This window comes from Neodiprion pinetum, chromosome 6, assembly GCF_021155775.2.
Source record: "Neodiprion pinetum isolate iyNeoPine1 chromosome 6, iyNeoPine1.2, whole genome shotgun sequence".
Taxonomy (NCBI): domain Eukaryota; kingdom Metazoa; phylum Arthropoda; class Insecta; order Hymenoptera; family Diprionidae; genus Neodiprion; species Neodiprion pinetum.
The window spans coordinates 20,816,839-20,838,155 of NC_060237.1; the positions used below are offsets into that span (position 1 = coordinate 20,816,839).

General features: G+C 35.2%; 4 protein-coding genes across 12 annotated transcripts; 2 read left to right on the top strand and 2 right to left on the bottom strand.

Annotated features, from left to right (window-relative positions):
• The first annotated feature begins 70 nt into the window (after positions 1-70).
• LOC124220864 (uncharacterized) lies at positions 71-6,087 on the top strand. 7 transcript variants are annotated; one of them, XM_046630229.2, is made up of 5 exons: positions 140-154; positions 1,135-1,482; positions 2,145-2,432; positions 2,648-2,927; positions 3,022-6,087. In XM_046630229.2, exons 3-5 carry the CDS (start codon positions 2,212-2,214, stop codon positions 3,517-3,519), a joined length of 999 nt encoding a protein of 332 aa, XP_046486185.1. In that variant the 5' UTR covers positions 140-154; positions 1,135-1,482; positions 2,145-2,211; the 3' UTR covers positions 3,520-6,087. The 7 variants fall into 7 exon arrangements, with proteins under 7 accessions (XP_046486187.1, XP_046486185.1, XP_046486184.1 ...); XM_046630231.2 differs by lacking the exon at positions 1,135-1,482 and having other exon boundaries at positions 71-154; positions 2,238-2,432; XM_046630228.2 differs by lacking the exon at positions 140-154 and having other exon boundaries at positions 209-1,482.
• On the bottom strand, positions 5,222-7,594 carry Slbp (Stem-loop binding protein). 2 transcript variants are annotated; one of them, XM_046630236.2, is made up of 3 exons: positions 7,269-7,594; positions 6,375-6,969; positions 5,222-6,203 (listed from the first exon to the last, which is right to left on the bottom strand). In XM_046630236.2, the coding sequence occupies exons 2-3, from the start codon at positions 6,947-6,949 to the stop codon at positions 6,035-6,037; spliced, it is 744 nt and encodes a 247-aa protein (XP_046486192.1). In that variant the 5' UTR covers positions 6,950-6,969; positions 7,269-7,594; the 3' UTR covers positions 5,222-6,034. The 2 variants fall into 2 exon arrangements, with proteins under 2 accessions (XP_046486192.1, XP_046486194.1); XM_046630238.2 differs by lacking the exon at positions 7,269-7,594 and adding an exon at positions 7,120-7,259.
• Positions 7,595-11,768: 4,174 nt separating this feature from the next.
• On the top strand, positions 11,769-18,483 carry vap (RAS p21 protein activator vap). Its single transcript, XM_046631221.1, has 15 exons — positions 11,769-11,994; positions 12,404-12,585; positions 12,849-13,030; positions 13,242-13,639; positions 13,801-13,946; positions 14,027-14,360; positions 14,434-14,777; positions 14,900-15,091; positions 15,166-15,315; positions 15,692-15,740; positions 15,914-16,132; positions 16,253-16,485; positions 16,584-16,725; positions 16,817-16,960; positions 17,049-18,483. The coding sequence occupies exons 1-15, from the start codon at positions 11,947-11,949 to the stop codon at positions 17,124-17,126; spliced, it is 2,841 nt and encodes a 946-aa protein (XP_046487177.1). The 5' UTR covers positions 11,769-11,946; the 3' UTR covers positions 17,127-18,483.
• Ras85D (ras-like protein 1) lies at positions 17,864-21,021 on the bottom strand. 2 transcript variants are annotated; one of them, XM_046631222.2, is made up of 5 exons: positions 20,822-21,021; positions 20,130-20,342; positions 19,849-19,992; positions 19,261-19,464; positions 17,864-19,178 (listed from the first exon to the last, which is right to left on the bottom strand). In XM_046631222.2, the coding sequence occupies exons 2-5, from the start codon at positions 20,256-20,258 to the stop codon at positions 19,074-19,076; spliced, it is 582 nt and encodes a 193-aa protein (XP_046487178.1). In that variant the 5' UTR covers positions 20,259-20,342; positions 20,822-21,021; the 3' UTR covers positions 17,864-19,073. The 2 variants fall into 2 exon arrangements, with proteins under 2 accessions (XP_046487178.1, XP_046487179.1); XM_046631223.2 differs by lacking the exon at positions 20,822-21,021 and adding an exon at positions 20,422-20,706.
• Between the last annotated feature and the right edge of the window lie 296 nt (positions 21,022-21,317).

Consider the following 21,317-nt stretch of genomic DNA (forward strand, 5'->3'; position numbering starts at 1 on the left):
AGCCGGAGAAGGGGAGAAGGTTTCATCCTCAGGGGGGATAATAGGCGCCTTCCCACCTTCGCGGCTTTCGATCGGAGTCGTAGGTGCGGACATGTCAGCGCGGCCCTGTGCCAATATTCTAATTCCGATTCCCAAGATTTGCGGATGGTAAAATGTACGTACGTTTTTCCGTTAACTGCTTTTACAAAATCAGAGATTCGGTGTTACGCGATGTGCGCTTACTTGCGTTAAAACAATTTGACTGAGAGCTGTTGACATAATGTATTTAACAAGTTGTCGCAGTTTCATATTTGAGCTACGAACACCTTGAAATTGAGTTAAAATCTTGTGCAAGAAATTTGAGATCTCTAGCTTTGTTCATATATTTACATTCCCAAATAATCTTGATAATTTAATTCTCATCAATTTTTCGTCTAGTCAATGTATCTCTGGATAACTTTGTTAAGATAAAGTTTAGTTCGTGACGATATATCAATCCCGTCATGGAATTAGTGTAGGTAATTTCCAAGCTATGATTTTATCAATGTGAGGATTATGGTATAAAAACGGTGTGTAAATTGTCTTGACTTTTAATATCATAAGCACATCGGTGTATTGTGGGTTGCCGATCCACAAAACCACAGGCGTTGTTTACAGCGAATTTTGGAAAATTACCAATCACTCAGACGACATACAGCCAAAAATGATACAAAATGCGATGCCAAGTTAAGTTTCAAGTTAAGGATTCCTCCTAGACATTGAATATTGGAATGTCTATTCATCGTCTTTTGTATGACTTTTGAGAGATTTTCGTTACTGCTATGTTTTGATACGGTTTCCATACATCCACAAGAAAGCACAGAATTTGATTTATCAACCCTGCCAGGAACTGCATGTATTTTGTCAAATTGCAGTCTTTGAGCATTAATAGGGCATAAATATCCATTCTTAATAAAAATGCATTACCTAATTTCGAAATTGATACCAAACGTTAAGTATAATTTACCTCATTCGTATTGAATCGCCATGGAAGATGACACACGTCATATATAACGTTAATTACGACCTAGCGCCTCTGTTGGACTTTTCCAAAGCTTGATGTAAATATGGATGCAAGTGAATTTTTTTATGGACCTAGTGATATAGTTGTCATAGCTTTGTAGCCGGGGGTATTTAATACGTTGACTCTTAATGGTGTCTCGACAAGCCGGACCCATCTTTATTGAACCCCACGTGGTGCTTTCGGAAATGAATCAGTTGAAAGCTTATGGATCATAAATAAGTAAAACTAAAACTGATAGAAGTGATTGAAGCCAAATAAAAATGAATTGTCGAATAAAGTATAGAATATTGAAAAATAAATAAACACATAGTACATTGGTATTTACCTTAACGGGACATAATCAAGAAGAAATAAGACTTTGTAACCATCGTGCTCAAAGTAAAAAAAAAGGAAAAAGAAGAACCATCGTGCTATCCTCCGTGATATGGGGTGACAAGCTGGTAGGTTAAGTCTCTTTATCACTCAACGGTACACGATTTAAGAAATTATCGTCTAACGTTAAGTTGTCCGTGCAGATATTATCTACAAATTGCAAAGTAAATTCGCAATAAATTTGTACTGTACATGTAGCACACGATTTATAATCACAGTTCCAATTTGCAACTATCCTATTTTACAAGCTATTAAGTACGCACCGTTTTTCATCATCATCGTGATTATTCTTTTCGATTCGCAGAGAACTACTTCAATTTAAACTAAACCGCTAATCAATAATTGATCAATACCAGCACTAGCGAATTGAAAACGGGGTTGTTTACCGGCGTCTAATTCAACGTCATTTCATCGTCGAGAGAAGCGGTCAATCAATTACATACGTATACGGCGTATGCAGAGAAAGCTCGAAATAAGATTTGTCAAGTCATGTCAAATATCCTTTAGTCATCTTACGTCACCGATACGTCTAGCGGCCGAATAAGATATAAATACCGACGTCTTAAGATACGCGTCAATTTCGCACACAGTTTTTGCATTGAGCGTTAGGACGTCATTGATCATTAATCTATTTTACCGTGACGTAAGAAGTTTACGCGAAATTTACATTTTAAGGTGATTAATACAAATTCCCCCCAAAAAAATATAACTGAACAGAACCGTGTTTTAGATCCCGATATCAATATATGTACAAGAATTAACTGTTTATTTAACCTGTCTCTCAATGCAATTGCTTGATGACTGACTTCGGTTATGTCAACAGTTTGTTTACAAGTTACATAGTAAATGCAATGGAAGTTAGCGGTGCTGAAAAGAAATCACCGCCAGGTAGCATTCCAAAAAAGTGTTGCCAGCTGGAAGCTGGAGACCTAAATATTACTTCAACCTGGAAAATAGTCAACGATAAATTACTCCACAATACAATTTCTACTACCAGCTTCAAAGAATCGTCTGGAAGGTAAAATAAATTTTGTAGTAAATTAGCAAACAAAATGCGTAAATGGATACGCATTACACAATACACATTTGACAGTGCATTTGAAAAGTTGAAAACAACTTATAAATGAGTACAAGAGTATTGTGAAACGAGGACTATGATTTAAAAAGGGGAATTGAAAAATACAACGAACTTGTCGCCAATGATTAAATCTATTTTCATTTTCATTTGCACAGAGCAGAACTAGAAGATGTAGTTTCACTGGAAACATGTATAAGACTGGAAGGAAACGTGCATGATAAAAGGGAGCCATGCAACATTGATATTAAGTTAAATAATGGTAAAAAAATAGCGAGGATTGCCATAGTCTCGGAGGCATTTCTAATTGAATTATACAAGCAATTTGGAGAATACGTCAGTACCGCGCATGCGGAATTCATTGATGAATTTGAACAAAGTGCTGTGTATTTTGCAGACATATGCCTGAGTCCACCCACACCTGAAGTTAGCATCAAGGTAACTTTAAATTCATTCTGTAATTATTCAAACAAATTTTAAACATAATGGTGAAAAGTGTGTGCACTGGTATAAATTGTGTCTATTTTTGTAGTTTGCCAGACTGAAGAATCCTAGCACAGCTATGTGGTTGTATGGAATACGACTTTCCCTTACAGATTCTGAGCCTAGTACAAAGTCTCAAGAATTTGATTACAACGTTATAGGTGAATTGTTGCAAAGTAAAGCCGGATCGTCATCAAAGTCTAATAATTGGGCAAAGAAGATTTTGGAAAAATCAGAGGCTCCCGTAGAGAATTTAAATCCTGAGCTTGATTCCTTTTATCAAAACTTTATGGGCGTCAATTTAGACTCATCGACGCACATACATTTCCCTCATAGGCAAGACTCTCGAACGACTGCACCTAGGAAACAAAATGTGGAATGTATTGGTGATTCTGCAGATATTCTTGATTCCAACTTCAAAACGTACGTTGACAATAGGCTGAGAGAGATGGAGGAGAGACTCGCACAAAGAATAGACACAATAAATTATAAAACAAACGAAAAACTGGATGATATCCTCAAATTACTTAGTAATAGGCAAAATTGAATATTCGCAATGAATTTAAAAAGTACGGCAAATCTAACTGGTTCTATTTACCAGAAAAAGGGTAAAAATGTATCAATAGTGAAATGAGTAATTTGTAACTGATTCATCATAGATATATCATTTATCCGATGACTCTAGCTGTGTGTATAGTTATTTATCTAATTAAGTAGGTACTGTAACATATACTATACAAAGTCTGTACAGTTACTTGATGCAAAGCGTAGTACCATTCACACTTATTTTCAAATCCTTTTTCTACCTGATGTACTTATAAACAGGAGCGAACGGATCAAAGTTAGATGTGAAGATGAGGGTTCGTTTGAAATATGATTTTAATAGAACCAATTGTAGTAGGATTAGAAAAACCCGTAGTTCCCACCCTTAAAATTTCATGTTTCTAGTCTAAGATTGGCCTGCTTCAGATTTAGGCTTCGTTAATATGAGCCACGAGATACATTAGTAATTTGATCATTTTTCTATTCAAATAAAACACAAAACACAGCTGCTTTTCTTCTACCTTGCAACATTGCTGATCAAATTGTCAAACACGTAAGAAAGTGTTCGCAGATTCAGATTTTTGTGTTGAATATTTTTTCCTAAATTGCTTCATAGTATTCATTAAAATATATGACACTGTTGAACTACAATATGACAGAATAAGATAGAAATTACATTTCTAAAACACCTGGTATTGAGACTATCTCTATCCAAACTCGAGCAAAGAATTTTTCAAACAGCCATTCAAATAATGCATAATTTCTCATTCATATTTCAGGACAATATTAAGAGTAAGAATATGGAATAGAATATATCGAGCTTTATCAATTTCTTTCTAATTTTAAAAATGCCTTTTTGAAACTTTTCGAGATAATTTAAATAGAAAATGTAGAATGTTATTTTCAATTCCATGTAAATCACGATAATGTTATAATTAGATTCAGATATCTTTCAGAAAAATGACCTGGAACCATCAAGTTTAGGCTATCAATTTCATACTGGAATAAAGGATAAAACATAAATTTACCGTATCGTGCTGAATACAAGTAAACTTCTGATTCTGACTTTATTTCATGAATTATTTTCTGAATATGATAGGAGGATACCTCCATGTATTAGTCAAGTACAAATTTGAACTAAAATTCAGAATGATACGGTTTTTGTAATAAAAAAAAAATATTCACCAGTATTCAAAGAGAATACTCAAACTTGAAATCTATCTGCAGCCCTTCGGATATAACTATCCAAATTATTATAAACTTCATAATTACACTGAAACGCTGTAGTGAAATATTTACCATAATTCTATAATTTATGTGACAATTGTATAAAATTTCTGTGATCGATGAAGAAATACTGTAGTATGTCTGAAATAAAACAAGGTGAGTGCTAATCAAGTTATCTCTATACAAGTGCTTGCTTCTGCTACAAGTCTTGGTCTGATTAGCATTCTACAGTTGGCCAACCTCTTAAAACTTCTAAAGATTCGAGTGCAGTCACACATACTATACCTGTATACGACTTGACTTTGAATAATTGTTTTTGCAAATAATCTGATTGGTAATTTCCAATGCAACAAGTATTTATATAACTAAAGTGTTGTCCACATGCTCAGGTTGAATTAAAAATAAGAAGAATCATATGTTTAGCGAACGATGTTGTTTTTTAGAAAGTATAAGGTTCAAATAAATACGTTTTTAAGAACATTTATTATTTATGTTTATTCTGTTATTTTTTTTTTGAGAACACATTTCCCAGTATCAAGGTCAGAAATAACGGTCAAAGTTTTTCGCTGTGAACATTCTACAGAATGAAACGAATTCCCTATAAATTCATCATACCTATACTCATTGTTCGCTGCATTCTGTTTGTTTCGTATCAGAACAAACTTTGTAGTTAGAATTGTTGACGTTATGCAAAATATAAAAAAATTATTGAAACATGCACACAAAATTAACGATTTACTTGCACAGACCAGGTTCATTGTGGATATCTCAATAACAATAAACACTGGCGTTCATCATAAGATTTTTAATAAGTACATGAGTTGAATTAAATGAAATACTGCCCGCAAAAATACTAAGTGAATTTGGTATTGTGCTGATAAAGTTCACTGGTCGTTTACAGATTTTTCAGATTGATTTAAATAAACTTGACTGTTTCTTATAGAATAATATGCAACTAAGTAATGTTTATACAAACTAACAAATTTACTTTTATAACATTTACAATATTGCAGTGCAGCATAGAAAAGTCTTATTACTTACTAAACAACTAGCTCGTAACACAAATGAATTCTTATAAAAAATACAGATAGTCGGATCTATAAATGGCAAAATGTTTTTGCACAATTTATGTAATTGAGAAAATGAAACAAGAAAAGAGCTACAATACATAGATGGTACAAAACGGTTTTGTACATAATCACAGTTTGTGTATCATGTACCATTCACGGCTCATTCCAAATTGATGATGGCAATGAGAAAAAATGGAGAGCTTTAGCAAAAAAATAAACTAATCATTGAGTAGACCCATCTTTTTCTTGAGCCACTTTGGAATCATTTGTATCAGGCGGATCAAAAACGTGTAATTGCTGCCGCCATAGTTTTACCATCCCATCCCATCCTCTTCGGCTACATTTAATGTTTTTTGGAGGTGTTTTCGGATGTTCTTTAGCACGGTTTTTTCTGAAATATCAACATACGATGTGAAAAAGGAAAGAAAATATTGATAGTACTTTAACCATTAAATATGCTGAAACGCTTTAGTCAGTCCATAGAATATTTATCATGCAATTAAGTTATTCAAATCACTCATAAAATTTGGGAAACTATATATTGTACAAACACACTCCTTACTTTGGTATAGATTGGATATATCTGTCATATCCGATTGTATTTTTGCCATAATCAATGTCCTTTTGCCTTCGTGCCAATGTCGAGGGATCAGTTTCATATTCAATTTTCCTTTTGCTGGTATTTGACGAATTTGTACTTGAGCTCGAACTGCTGTTATGTCTATTTCGGGATATTTTTGCTGGTAAAGAATTGTGGCTATCTTCTCTTGGCCTCTTGCCTAAGGTCGGCGAGTTATCTTCTTCTACTTTGTTTAATGCTTGGTCTGCGTTACCTTTGGCATCAATATCTATCATTTTATTTCTACAAAGTAACACATCAGCAAAACTACTTTTTGGCTCATCATTTATCCTCAAACAGTTCACATCCGGTTTAGCAGTCTCATTATCGTTGCAAGTATTGTTGGTTGGCTTTTCAGCAACACACGGTTTTGTACTGTTTGATCGAATCTCGGCACTCAATTGTCTGATTGTGTGACTAACAGCTTCATTCAGAAGAGCATCCTCCTCTTCATTAAGAAGATCTAACCAAGATTCAGACATATTGTCCTCAACTTCAGTAGGAGCTGTAATATCCATTGTGCTGTTGTATAATACAACTGTAACCGAAAACAATATAAATTATGACTATGAGAAACTTGAATGCCAAATGTTTACTATATTTGATACGCTAGTGCCTGATCATCGTTGCAGTACAAGATTGCAAATAAATAACCTAAAACTCTTTGGGAATATTGAATAGTAAGTACCGTCAAACTGCCAAACTGTTCTTTAGAAAAACTGTAAAGATATAGGCAAATCGATGTCTTGCACTTCAAAAATAATTTCGTACGGCTAATGAAAGGGCAAAACTATCTCGTAATAGCGAGAACATATTAAAACGATAATGTATACCTACAATGATTGTGTTGAACTCTCGAATATTGTGTCCACGGTTTGATTCGCCAGGTGTGATGAATACTATTTTCATAACAGTACAAAGTGAAGTATGTTAACAATTATTGTAAAACATAATAACTGCACTCACGGTAAAGTTATCACGGTACGCATCAAATAACGTAAACATCGACGTGTTTCAAAATTAAAATCAAGTAATTGTAAGTAGGTATAAGTATAATAAATGCCCAGATATAAATGCTATCGAGCGTATTTGGCGGCAAACTTTAACCGTGAAAAATTAGCTATCGCGATCATGAATCACATTCATAATATACGAAGTTAGACGTTATTTCGGAAGCTTCGGTTGTGACGGAAAAATTTAAAGACGCTTATCATTGGGTAAATTTTTGTTACCAGCAGGTAAGTGGGCCTTGGTAGTCCTGAAGGACCCAGGGATCCAATCTGTAATTTCACTTTTCACATTTCCCGCCATCCAAGCATTTTGATTGGTCGATTAAGCTTTGCAAACTAATCAGAATGCTTTGATGGTGGGAAATACGAAGAGTGAAATTACACAATTGATCTCCTCGAGCCATGAGAAACTGTTATTAAATGGTCATTGGGTAACAAATCAAAATGCATGAATATATTGTTCACTCGAAAGAGTGAGGAGCTGCGGCCAGGCGTGGAAAGCAATAATATAAACGAGGCTTTGACTGAAGATACATAAAGACTGCTAGCTTTATGGGGCTTTTCGTGATCGAAAATGGTAGACTTAAATTCATCGTCGAGAAGCGCCTTCTGCATCCTTCCTTACACACGTACTCAATCCGGTAAGATGTCGGCAAGTAGAAGCGACACGAACTGATATTACTATCGCTCACCGCCCGTACCCAGATAATACAGGGTCGAAAATTATTATGCCTATGGAATGACGAATGGGGACAGACTGAAATTTTAATACAACTCCGTATAGACACCGTATACTTTTAAAGTACGCAAATTCATTTGGGCCTCATTTGGCAATGTCAATCTATCTCCATCGAATCAACAAAAATAATGTCATCTAAATAGATGCACAATAAACATGCACCTGCTGTTAACAGAGTTAAAAACCTTTTCTTGATGCAAAGGATGCGAGACATAGTCGAAGAAGTTAATCCAAGAATCGAAATATACAGTTTTTCCTATGCATACCTTATGTATATTTCTCTACATATTTTTAATACTTAACTTGTATCATTAACTGAAGATAATAATATGTATCTTCAATCAATGTACATATCTTGCAGTATAGTCAATAAAATTCGGTTACCTGGAACAGATGAAAATATAATTAGTGACATATGTCGATACAGAGAGAAATATACCAAGCTTAGATGAGAAAAAATATATAATTAACGAGAAAGAGACAAATTAATTTACTGAAACAAGCAAGGGGTTTGATTAGCTGAAACAGACAAAAGGTTTGATTAGCTGAAAGAGACAAAAAGTTTGATTAGCTGAAACAGACAAAAGGTTTGATTAGCTGAAACAGACGAAGGTATGGTTAGCACAATCACATGAGTTCAAACACTGGCAAAAAATGGGTCGAGTCCAACATGATATTAACTTTAATATTCGTCGCTTTCGATTATTAATTGTATTGATGAATGAAAAACATTCTAAATGATTTAAATCGACGTCTCTTTCTGCTTTGAGTTATTACAGTGAATATCTTTTCCAACTGAACATTGCATAGTTATCAGTGCATTTGTTAAAAAATTGATTTTGTTGACCTGAAACAGAAAATAATACGATCAGTGAACGAATATTTCTGTAAATTTCAGATATATTTCATAAATACTTACGTCAAGATTCTCCACTATCAGTATACACTACAAAGATTTTTGTTCCTGCGCGTTGAGCGCCGGTTTTCAAATTCCGGTGCTTACTCTCATAACTGAAAGGTATCAAGTCCACGCGAAAAAGGCGCCGTGGAACTTGAAAACTTTATTATTCGTCAAAAAATTGACCGAAGAGCTGAAAAATCAGCACATTGAGAGTGCGTAACTCTTTTATGTACTGTATGCAAAATCGATGCGCAAAAAAACGTGTCCGATTCCCGTTATTAATTTACGCGCATGAAGCTGCGTCCAATTCTCGTCATTAATCTATGCGCAACAAGGCGCGACAGATTGAACTCTCAAAAAATTCTTAGTATGTGGGACTTGTCCTAAAAATTCTGTAGAAACCCAATCCACATCTACATCTTTTAGATATCAGATACACTGTTATGCGGATTGTTGTTCTCAGATTACAAATCGAATTGAAATGAGGAGGGAGGTTGAAGGGCATGCATTATTGTGTGGCGTGACCGTCGGCGGTCCTCTTCGACGCGAAGTCTTCGAGCTCAGCATCTCTCCTCATCTAGCGTACCACGGAACGCGATAGATGGTCCAGAGATGCGTTTTGCCCATTCAGACGTTCACAGAGATCAATTGAATGGAATAACGATCGGTAATCACTAAATAATTGAATTGCATAACGACTGAAAAATGGTTGCAGAGTCACAAGAAGTGGAAAATTCAATCTCGTTAATATTCAATGCTGACTAATGGTTGCGAAACTCGAATACGGAGTCTTTTGGGAAAAAAATTTCTGTGATCGTTTGACGCTGTGGATTACAAAAGTTAGTAACATCACGGTACATCGCGACCTTCCAACCCTCGCCTGTTTCCCAACGATGCCACCCAACGGAAAAGAGAGACTCACACACACATGCATAAACCCCGCGACGGATCCCAAAACGTCCACCTACCTACCCGGTTACCTATATTCGATCTAAACGATTCTCCATTTTTTCCAACACACATCATTCTTCATCATTTGCGCCGTGGTCACTGACTCACATTTTCGATGGTTACCTGTTTTGAGCAAAATATTTTTGTACCACAGTCTGCCTACTCAGAATACAGTATCGCGGTTGTTCCCGCCAACCCTAATATGGTATGTATTATTTTAGGAAATGTTGGCAAACTACCGGTACATTAACCTTTTGTAAAATTGATTAAAAACATCCTGTATGACAATTAGCAATTTTCTAAGCGAGCTATGCTTGCAGTTGATCAATACTTGTTGGCTGTTAAGATTGAACACGATATATAACATAAGATGCATTTTGATTACGTTACGTTATGCCAGACTTCGGAATTTTATCGATTTAACAATAATTTTAATAATTGAATACGTTCAAACCTCAGGTGAAATCACCACTTTAACGACACCATCGGTAAATTCAAAAGTGGATTATTACATCACAATTCGATCTCGCGAGTGCCGAGTGAGCGATGGTTACCTGTCGCGGTGCTCATTCCACTTTTAGCAACGTGCAAATTTACTGAAAGTCAAGCACGTTGTGATCGTGAATGAGCCTATCCATACAGCTAAGAAATCGAAGATTTTCGTAACAATCGTTACCGCCACGCTACGTGACAGAGGAATCCCGGGGAAATACCCATAACCTAACACGTGCAAACTCACCAACGTTGCAGAGATATGGAAAAGTTACTTGGAAGTCTTTGGTTAAATCTGTGAAAAACAAAACAGAACACTTGGATTAATTTAGCAAATTGGCTTTTCAGTTTTCAAATTAATTATTACTGTTGTCTAGTTACATATTTATGCATTGCATGTTATGCAAGAACAAAAGTTCAGCTTTAAATGCACCACCTTGAATTATCAATTAATAATTAAAATAAGTATTGTTACCTCGACTCTACGCTGCTCCACACTTTTACATGTAGTAATTCTTGTAGCATCTCAGGTTTATTGGTGAAGCGACGCACTTTTCATCTAATGCAAATCTTCATTAATCCCTTATACTCCAAAATTCCGCACCGCAATAACACCGATCCAACACTCACATTTTGTGCTGCAGCTGTCCGTTTGAACCGACTGAATAAACTTTTTAACAATGCAACTGCGCATATACCGAAAATCAGCTAAAAAAATAATAAAATTGATACACAACGCACAGAGACCAAAATAGAGATCACTGAAATCTGAAGTTACTCAAAACAATGGAAACTGGAGACACGAAATTCACCTTCAACATTCCTAGGATGTTTTTATTTCAGTAACTCGGTTTTTCTTCAGGCTACACGCTGCTCTTGGTGTGTTATTCACAGATGAGTATGGTGTAAGTACACTGAACGAACAACGCGGTCTGAATGTTGAACTGATACTAACGATAAGAACATGTCAGTCCACGCCGACCGCTCGGAAATGACTGATGCCTCACGACGCTGAGAAGAAAATTAAATCAGTTCTGTGAAGGATAGAAGATATTAATTCTCCCGCACTCTCTGTTGCTCTTCCCATGAAGTGGCGGTAGCTGCATGTGCCTGCCTAGCTATTCTTCCCCCCTCTCCCTCACTCTCGCTCTCTCTTTCATAAACGAACTCACTGTTCGTTGTTGTCGCCCACCGATTCATCCAGTTTATCCACATTTCGTCCGCGTCTACAAACTTCCTAGTTGATGGGTGCCATGCGATAACAAAATGGCCGTCGGGAAACGTCAATACATTTTATATATATAAAAATATCAATATTCCTTCAATAACAGTGTAAAATTCTCGCATAATTGTATGTAGTTTTCGGTAGTGACATCAATTGTATTCAATTACCATTGTAGTAACTTTATATGTGAGTTAGGAATGGCGGAATTTGTGCGAGGTGGCCCAAGCGTATCCAACAGTGCAAAGGTAAAAAGCCGATTATTATTGTAGACACATGTCAGATTATTTGATTGTCACAAACAATAAGTAATACTATTACTTTGCTGAAATGTTGTGACTCTTATCCTTAAACACGTCATGTTTTGATTATATGAAGGTTTTCCGGCTCGAACTTATCTGCCGTCTTCATCTTTTACACAGAACGACTTCCCTATTACTTTCAGCACAATTACCCGTTCTCTCCGAAATTTATCCGTTAATTATTTACAATGTACACACTATAAATGAACTAATGTCACATGTCATAGCTTCATTCTGACAGTATGCAAGTCATACACTGATTTCCTTTGTCGTATTACTATCATAATTGTTACTAAATATTCATGGAGTTGCAATAGTGATACTCTCAAAATTAATTCGGAACTGGCTTGTTTAGGTTGAACACAATAGCAAAGGGGGATCACCTAGTACAGGAAGCGAAGATGGAGGTCCGATTGAGTCATTAAATGTGGAAAACGAATTTGATCCTTTCTTGGAAAACATACCAGACGATCTCCAGGATACAGAAGAACCTGATAGTGCCAATACAACACTGTTGACTGCTCCCCCAGAAAACCAGTAAGCTTATAAATTATTATCAGAAGCTCGGAATTTTCCTATCAATCAGTTATTTTACCCATATTGATAGCCAACAGAAGGTATGTTTTTTCTTAACTCAAAAGTTACTTTGAGAGGAATTTTCGCAAATTATCAGCAAATAGTAATCGAATTAAAATTTTTTTTTGCTTTGCCTGATGTGATATAGCCTGATGACTAATAATTATAACGTATATGATATATTTTTCGTAAATTCATATGCAAATTCAATCACATGGTATTAGGTGGTACCACGGACAATTAGATAGGTTTACTGCAGAAGAGAGACTACGAGGTGCCGCAAAAATGGGAAGCTATTTGGTGCGAGAAAGCGAAAGAAAACCCGGAAGTTATGTATTGTCCTATTTGGGGCGTACTGGCATAAACCATTTCCGAATTACAGCAGTATGTGGAGACTACTACATCGGTGCGTTGTGCAATTCAATGTCATTTTATTGGAAGCTTGTCGACCCGATTACTTTTTTCTTATTCTCGCATTTCATATGAAAAGGACCTCAATGTGTATTTATACCTAATACTAAAAGTATTTTGCTATATATTGCATCACGTAAATTCAAGTATCGGTCGGTTTCCAACTAATTCCGTTTAATAATCTGTCCGCCTAACAATTATTTCAGGTGGTCGCCAGTTCAACAGCTTGTCCGATTTAGTTGCATACTATACACATTGCTCGGATCTACTAAAGCGAGAGCGTTTAATACATCCAACGCCTCCACCTGAGCCCGTTAATGACAAAAAAAGAATAGTTGCAATACTGCCATATACAAAAATGCCAGACACAGATGAACTGAGTTTCCAGAAGGGTGACATATTCTTTGTACACAATGATATGGGTGATGGATGGCTGTGGGTTACTGCTCATCGGACCGGTGAACAAGGATTGATATTCCGAGAATTGGTCGAGGATTTAGATGATTCGATTGATCCAAATACCGTATTTTCCTGGTTCCATCCAAACGTTACTAAGAGTGAAGCCGTTGATATGTTGGTGAAAGCAGGGCCGGGAAGTTTTCTAGTAAGTTATTATGTTCAAACTTGTAGTAAACATTTGTGATAGATGCTCGATGATCTAATGTAAATTTTTCATCATGGACAGCTGTTGGTTTCTTTTTTTTTCTACAATTTCCAATATCATTGTAATTATCAATAATCGACTAGAAAATTTTTATTACACAGGTCAGACCCTCGGATAACAGTCCTGGAGATTACTCTTTGTTTTTCCATATAAATAACCAGATACAAAGGTTTAGGATTGAAAAGAAAGGGGTCAGATATTTAATGGGTGGCAGAACCTTTGAATGTCTCGATGCTGTAATAAATAGGTGGATGTCCTTACTTTCAAAAAATAGTTGAAGTGAGCATGCAAGTTTTTGAGTAATAAACTTTAATATTTATTTTTCAGGTACCGAAAAGAACAAATCGTTGAAGGTCACACTTTGGTGCAAGCTATGGTCACAGAACCAGATGGCAGTGTCCGAGTCAATACAGAAGTGCAACATGCGGAAAAAATTTATGCAACTCTTCGTGAATGCCGCGAGCAATCTGGAGTTAAGAAAAACAAGGGAATTAAAATGCATGGTTATTTGGAGAAGAAGTCGGAAAAAAATAAAAAATGGAAGGCACTGTATTTTGTACTGCAAGTAGATGCGACAGACACACATCTATATTTATATGACAACCCTAAAAGAACAAAACCAAAAGGTCTAATTGATTTAAGCTGTGCTTATTTGTACCAGGTAAATATTACACATCAAACTTGAGTATAATTGTAAGAACATGACAAACCACTGATGACATGATAATTTCCAGGTTCACGAAAGTGTATTTGATCGACCACATTGCTTTCAATTAGTGGAAAGAGCTTTGCCTTGTTTATCGACTATAACATATTTGGCAGCACAGAATTCCGAAAATTCCCTTGATTGGGTAAACGCATTGAAGCCGTTGTGTGTTTCTCAACTAACGCGAGCACCGAAAGTAGCCCGCTTACGAGAATTGCGTTCCTTGCATTTACATATTTTAGATGCACACAGGCTACCTTACAAATTGGTGCCAAATCCATTCATTATAGTCGCTCTCAACAACGTAAAAGTTGCACGAACAAAAGTAAAGACTGGCGCAAGTCCGTTGTGGGATGAAGAGTTCATCCTTGAGTGAGTGCACCAATTGTCTTTACGTGTTTAACTTCCAACGTTGAATAAGAAACATACTTGGATCGGTTTGCGACATCACATTAGTAAGTGAGAGGCGTAAATTAAAAAACAATATTTTACAGGGATGTGCCACCTGATGTCGTATCTTTTACGTTGACGTTGTACAACAAAGGAAAGAGGAGTAAGGATACGGAAGTAGCAGAATTGACAGTAGAATTGACTAGCCTCGCTAATGGAGAAGAAATGGAAGAATGGTATACCTTGTCGGGAGTTACCCCAATCGGCGAATGGGGTGCTCTACGTTTACGCTTGAGGTAAGTTTGAACTCAGAAATTGAAACATTTACTTAAACCCGTGACCATAGACTCAAGATGAACTAATTTCACAGATACAGACATGACTTGGCAATGCCACCAGAAGAATACAGTCCTCTACAGCAGTTGCTACTGGATCCGGAATTACATGTTGTGCGAGCTTTAGCTGATGTGTGTCACTTGGATCGAATACCTTTGGCCAATAGTCTACTTAGAATATTCAGGTGCAGTAAAAGATCGTTAAATTTAATTTTTATCATGAAATTACACTAATGATAAAACCGGGATGTTTGCACAGGAAATAGGAGTGTGCGAATAATTCAAAATCACGAATAATTTGAAACTTCAAGTAACTCAAATGTTTCTAATAATTTAATTTTCAGTTCGACTGTACTGATCTTATTCGAACCATTTAAATTATTTGATCTATTGGAACTATTCGCATATTCGATTCAATTCGAACACTATTGACCCACCCCTGATTGGAAATAAATCAAGACTTGTAATTGTTTTAAAAAAGAAATGAGTTTGCTTGTAAGATTGCAGGACTGCTGAAATAAAAATTGTATGCACCTACAAAAAAACTTCCCATTTTTACAGACATGAACGAAAAGAGGCCGACCTTCTTCGGTCCCTGAACCAGGCAGAAGTGAGTAATAGGTTTGAATAGTATTTCAGTGGATATTAAAAAAATTGAAGAATCACTCAATGAAACAATTAAGGAAAAATGAGAGTCCTTGCATGCGGAGTATAATGCATACCGTTTCACTCATATTTCGTATTGAAAGCACGTTCTAATAAGTCTGGTGCCATTTTTCACAGGTAGACAAAGAAGATGAAACCCCAACGTTGTTCAGAGCAGCAAGCCTCACAACAACTCTTATGGACTTGTACATGAAGTCAGTTTGTACTTCATTTCTAAAAGCTGCCCTGCGAGATACTATCGTAAAATTGATTGAAAGTAAGCAGAGCTGTGAACTGAATCCCACTAAAATGGATTCCCCTGAAGACGCATGCAGCAATGCAGAGTTTTTGTTACAAGTGTGTACATATGGTTAATTCATTACATGAAGTGAATTGTTGTATATTAGATCACTGATGTGATCATTGTGGTATGTCATTCTTTGTGGAACAGAATCAAAAAAAAAATTATATGTGCAGATTTTGGATGAAGTTACACTGAGTATATTCATGAGTCCAGACGACTGTCCAAAGACATTAAGATACATATGTGGTTGCTTACAACGAGCTGTGGTTTCTAAATGGCCTCACGAAAGATTAGTACGAACAAGAGTTGTTAGTGGCTTTATATTCTTACGTCTCCTGTGCCCAGCAATTTTGAATCCTAGATCATTCAACTTGATAGCAGAGCCGCCACCACCTGCAGCAGCTCGGTATTAGAAGAACCTTACCTAAGCACTTTAATGAGACAGTGTGTATTTAGACTGTTTTTCACTCCCTCTTAAACTGTGATTAAATATTTTTTATCTAGCTCCTTGGTAATGGTCGCGAAATGTTTACAAAACTTGGCCAATCTTGTCGAATTCGGTGGAAAGGAACCTTATATGGAAGTAGTGAACCCGTTTATTCTCAAGAATAAAGAGAGGATGGTTGTTTTCCTTGATCAAGTATCGGTAAGAACGGACATTATTTGAAGTATATTTTTTACTACAGTGTCAATGATACGAGCTCTGGTAACTGATTTTTCTCAACATTTATATTTAGAATGTAATTGAAAAGCCAGACTCTGAAGGTGCTGATCTCAGAGGGAAGACCACGTGTGCGTCGGATACTGCCAGAGATCTTGCTACATTGCACCATATTTGTGTTTCCCATCTGAAGGAGTTGCAAGGTCTTGCTAAATCACAGGTGATTATACATTAAGGAACCATCTTATATCTATCGGACGTCTCTGATTTGTAGCATTATACTTATCGCTTAATATTTGTCATTTCAGCCAACTATAAAACAGTTGGTAACTGTAACGGACATGCTGAGTAAACATAAGCAAAAGTACATGGAAATGATAAGGTAGTGTTAAAATCCTCGATGCCAAACACAAAACAAAAATAATAATAATTAATAACTAACGACGATAAGTAATCTACGATAGTATTTAATATTTAGACGTAAGTAATTAAAAGTAACAGACTGACGTGCCATATATTATTATATACACAAGCCTACATCTAATATTTCATATATTTAGAATATAGTTTATACATATAGTGATAATCATGCGATAAAATTAAAATAAAAAAATCATGTAGGCATACAACAATTTTATATTCAATTAGGTGCTCTAAAATAAAAGCATGAGAAATAAATGAATGAAAAGTGTATAAATTCCTTTTAGTCCTTATTATACAACATCTCATACATTTAACATTTTGCAGTTTGCAAATAGCAATTGAGAAAAAAACCATTTTTTTTTTTTCTATCCGTGAACGCCCATTGTAACAAGTATCTATTTTATAAAAATAAATAAATACGTTACGTCTCGTATTTCTGGTTCTCTGTTCAAAAAAATATCACAAATGATACCTATGACACAACGGCTGTGTCAATGTCGTTTATTTGGAAAATTATAGTAACTCAGCAAAGGATAATTACGCTACTCGGTAAAGTAATGTCAATAAGTTCAGAATTTCCAAGCGTCTCGCTTGTCATGTGCCTCACTCTATTAATTTGCAATTAGTTCCTTCATAGTATATTTTCATAATACACAGATTTAGAGGCAGTAGGTTATAATTACATATGAATCTAGTAATATACATTATATCAATTAAAAAATTTATTTTTCTCGATACAATACAAATCCTAAACAGTTCTTTGTTTGACAAACTCCAAGAGAAATCTTATACCTCAATTCGTGCATGTTCTACATAAGTTTTTGATTACAAACTGAGAAAGTAGAATACAGTTATTTGCCTTCCAACCCATCCACAATTAGTATTTTAATCTAATTCTACCAAAACTCTGATGGCAAACAATTGTACATTTGAAATTATTATATATCAAATTGAATTTTATGAAAACGACGAAAGACCCGATTATCCTCCTATATTTCACATACATAGTTTAACAGAATTATCCTAGAGCTCTACTAGATATTTTTCCGCAAATAATTTCAATGTATTGCAACGTTTTTCATTTCGATTTCGCAATCTTAAAATTTTTTTTATCACTTTTGTAGATTGAAATTGAGCATCCCTTACACGTTTGACCAAGATGGCAGTATCTTATTTTGTTAAATAATTTTACAACCAAAGATATTTTTTCTTCTTCTTCTTTTCAATTATGATTAAGCTTTCGTAAGCGATGGATGATCACACTATCTATGCTAGGATGAACCCAATATTTGTGTGGGTCAAAGCCTTAGAAATCATAAATCGAAGTAGAAAAAACATGTGTGATAATATTCAAAACCATATGGATAATTGCAACCATTTTCCAATGTATACATCACTATTTAATATTCACTCACATAAAAATTAGTTAAAAAATTCTACCATATATGAGTAGCACTTCGTATATAAATGAATTATACTAACAATTTATTTCAACATTGCTATAGTGCGTAAAACATTACTGCGAAAATTGTGTGATTTTATGCGTATGAATATAATTTTAAATTGTACGATTACATTATTTAACAAGTTCTTAAGAGATAATTTTTCATACTTAGCTTAAGAATGGTCAAAACCCAAATAAAGTTTCGAAATATAGATAGTTAATCCAGTAAAATGTTATCATTATTTGTAAGATAAGATTTGATACTACGAGTAAAAATGTATTGTGTAATATTGTACAATCATACATCAATCGTTTTAAAAAATGTTGTGGTGGCAGCTTTACTTCGCGTTTCAAAGTGAGCTGCACTAATGTGCGACACAGTTAATTAACCCAACGGTTTTTTTTTCTTTTTACATTATACTCGCGCTTGTATAGTATATAAAGGTAACAGAAATTAGTTAACCATTTACAGAAGACAGCAGCGATGCCTTCGGCGTCCAGAACTTCTTGCTCTCATACGCTTTCGTTTTTCTTTGCCTCTTTGTTCTTTATCACTTCGGATTTCTCTAACCTGAAAGATATAAGTGATAACCAGTAAGATTTTTTACCACTTGCACACTTTTTCACCTTTTACTATGAATCACTTTGCTTACTAGAGTATAGAAAGCGTCGTCTACTCCCATTCTAGTTTTTGCGGAAGTTTCAACGAATGGTACACCATACTGACGAGCTACTTCTCTCGCTTGCGTCATATTTACAGCCCATGACTGAAGGTCACATTTATTCCCAACTAACACCATTGGCACCTCTTCGGCATCTTTGACACGTTTTATCTGTTCTCTGTATGTTCCAATGTCCTGTGTAATGCGAAGAAAGCAACCAAAGTTAGGTCAGTGTAATTATAGTGAAGAAAATAAAAGAATGGAAAAAATTGCTTAAATATAACAAACTTTACTATACCCTGTAATTAATTACAATAAAACCTCTTGATTCATACTCTCAAGTTATAAATACTTGTCACATTGATAAGCTGAGAAGATATCATTGCAAGTGTGAAAAGCTTTGCTACAGACTCAAGGGATATCAGATGATCAGGTTAATTGAGACAAGACAACTGTGTGATTTTTTTTGGTTACTGTGATTTTTACTAACTACATTATTTTATAAGTAAACATCGCGAAGATTAATAATTTTCTAGCTTACTAAACAATAAATGTATCGAAATGCAGTATTGTACTTACTTCAAAACTTTTTGCCGAATTAACAGCAAAGACTAGTAGAAATCCTTCACCAGTTCGCATGTATTGGTCCCGCATTGCGCTATACTCTTCTTGGCCAGCGGTATCTAAAATATCCAGTAAACAAGTTTCCCCATCTATAACAACCTGAAAAATATGAAAATAATTAAGCTAAAAATAAAGAGTATTTGTCTATTTCTAGTGCATTGAAGACAACTTTGATTGAAAAAAAAATTAATTGTATAACTTATGCGACAAAATTTTTGAATCCAAATGTTAGTTACCTGTTTTCTATAAGAGTCTTCTATTGTTGGATCATATTCATCTACAAAGTGGTTCTGAATTAGTTGTATGGTGAGCGCAGACTTGCCAACACCTCCAGCCCCTACAACAACTAGCTTGTATTCCGTCATGACAGTCTTTTTAGTAAATCTCAACTTGAACCAAAGTACCGGACCTGAATGATGCTGGGTCGTACACTGGTTGAAAAAAGATACCTGCAAAGTAAAAAAAGAATCTTGAACAAAGATGATGGAGAGCAATTGATCTTCACTAATTGTAAGAGATTCTATCTACCTATTTATGTCTCAAGGATGGATATTATGAAGTATCCCATAGAAAGTTCGCGAAAGCAAAGGAAAAATGCTGAAATTAATCTTGCAAATGTTTCGAGAAATAAGAAAGTGGTATTTAAATTTGTGTTATATTGATTGGGTATTTTGAGCTAATGAAAAACTTATTAAAGGTTATTCGCACAATCGTGTTGTAAAATACGGTAGTTGATTAGAGTTACGATGATGATAAACGATATTTTGTTATTATCTGTCGTTTGGTTACATCAGATTTGCATTTTCTAATCTGTCAACGATCTGTAAGTGAGAAATAGGATATGAGTTGTGAAGAAAGAAAAAAAAAGTAACACTAAACAGGGCAAAGTAAACTTGAAGTTGAGGATAAAAATGTTTCATATACTTACTAAAGCTTGCAGGGCATTTCACTACAGAGTTTATTTTCAAATTCTTTTGTCACGACAATTGTTTAGTCACTCGCTCGAGCTTAAAAGTATAAATTAATTTAATAAAATTAATTGTTTTGATGAGTGTCGCCTGCCACAGCCTTAGAGCATATAGACATTGAGGAAGCATCGACGCTGGAAAACTGTCTCCGAGTCAGTGACAGAGAGAGACATCGTAATATTACATGCGCGCTCTGTCTGCGGCAAGAGCGTACCTGTCGTAATTGAGTGCCCCGCGCATTGCGTTGATATAATCCGGATATGTATACACATACACTGATTCCTAGTAGATAAGGTTATTGAAACAAACAGTTAATAATATCAGTATTTAACATATTTTTAAATGAAAAATTTTAATTTATGAATGTGGAACGGGCATTTTCTCCATAAAGTGTGATGGAAACGCGACGTTTCAATGGCATGATTTTAGTAAATAAATTAAACTTAATAGCAGCAC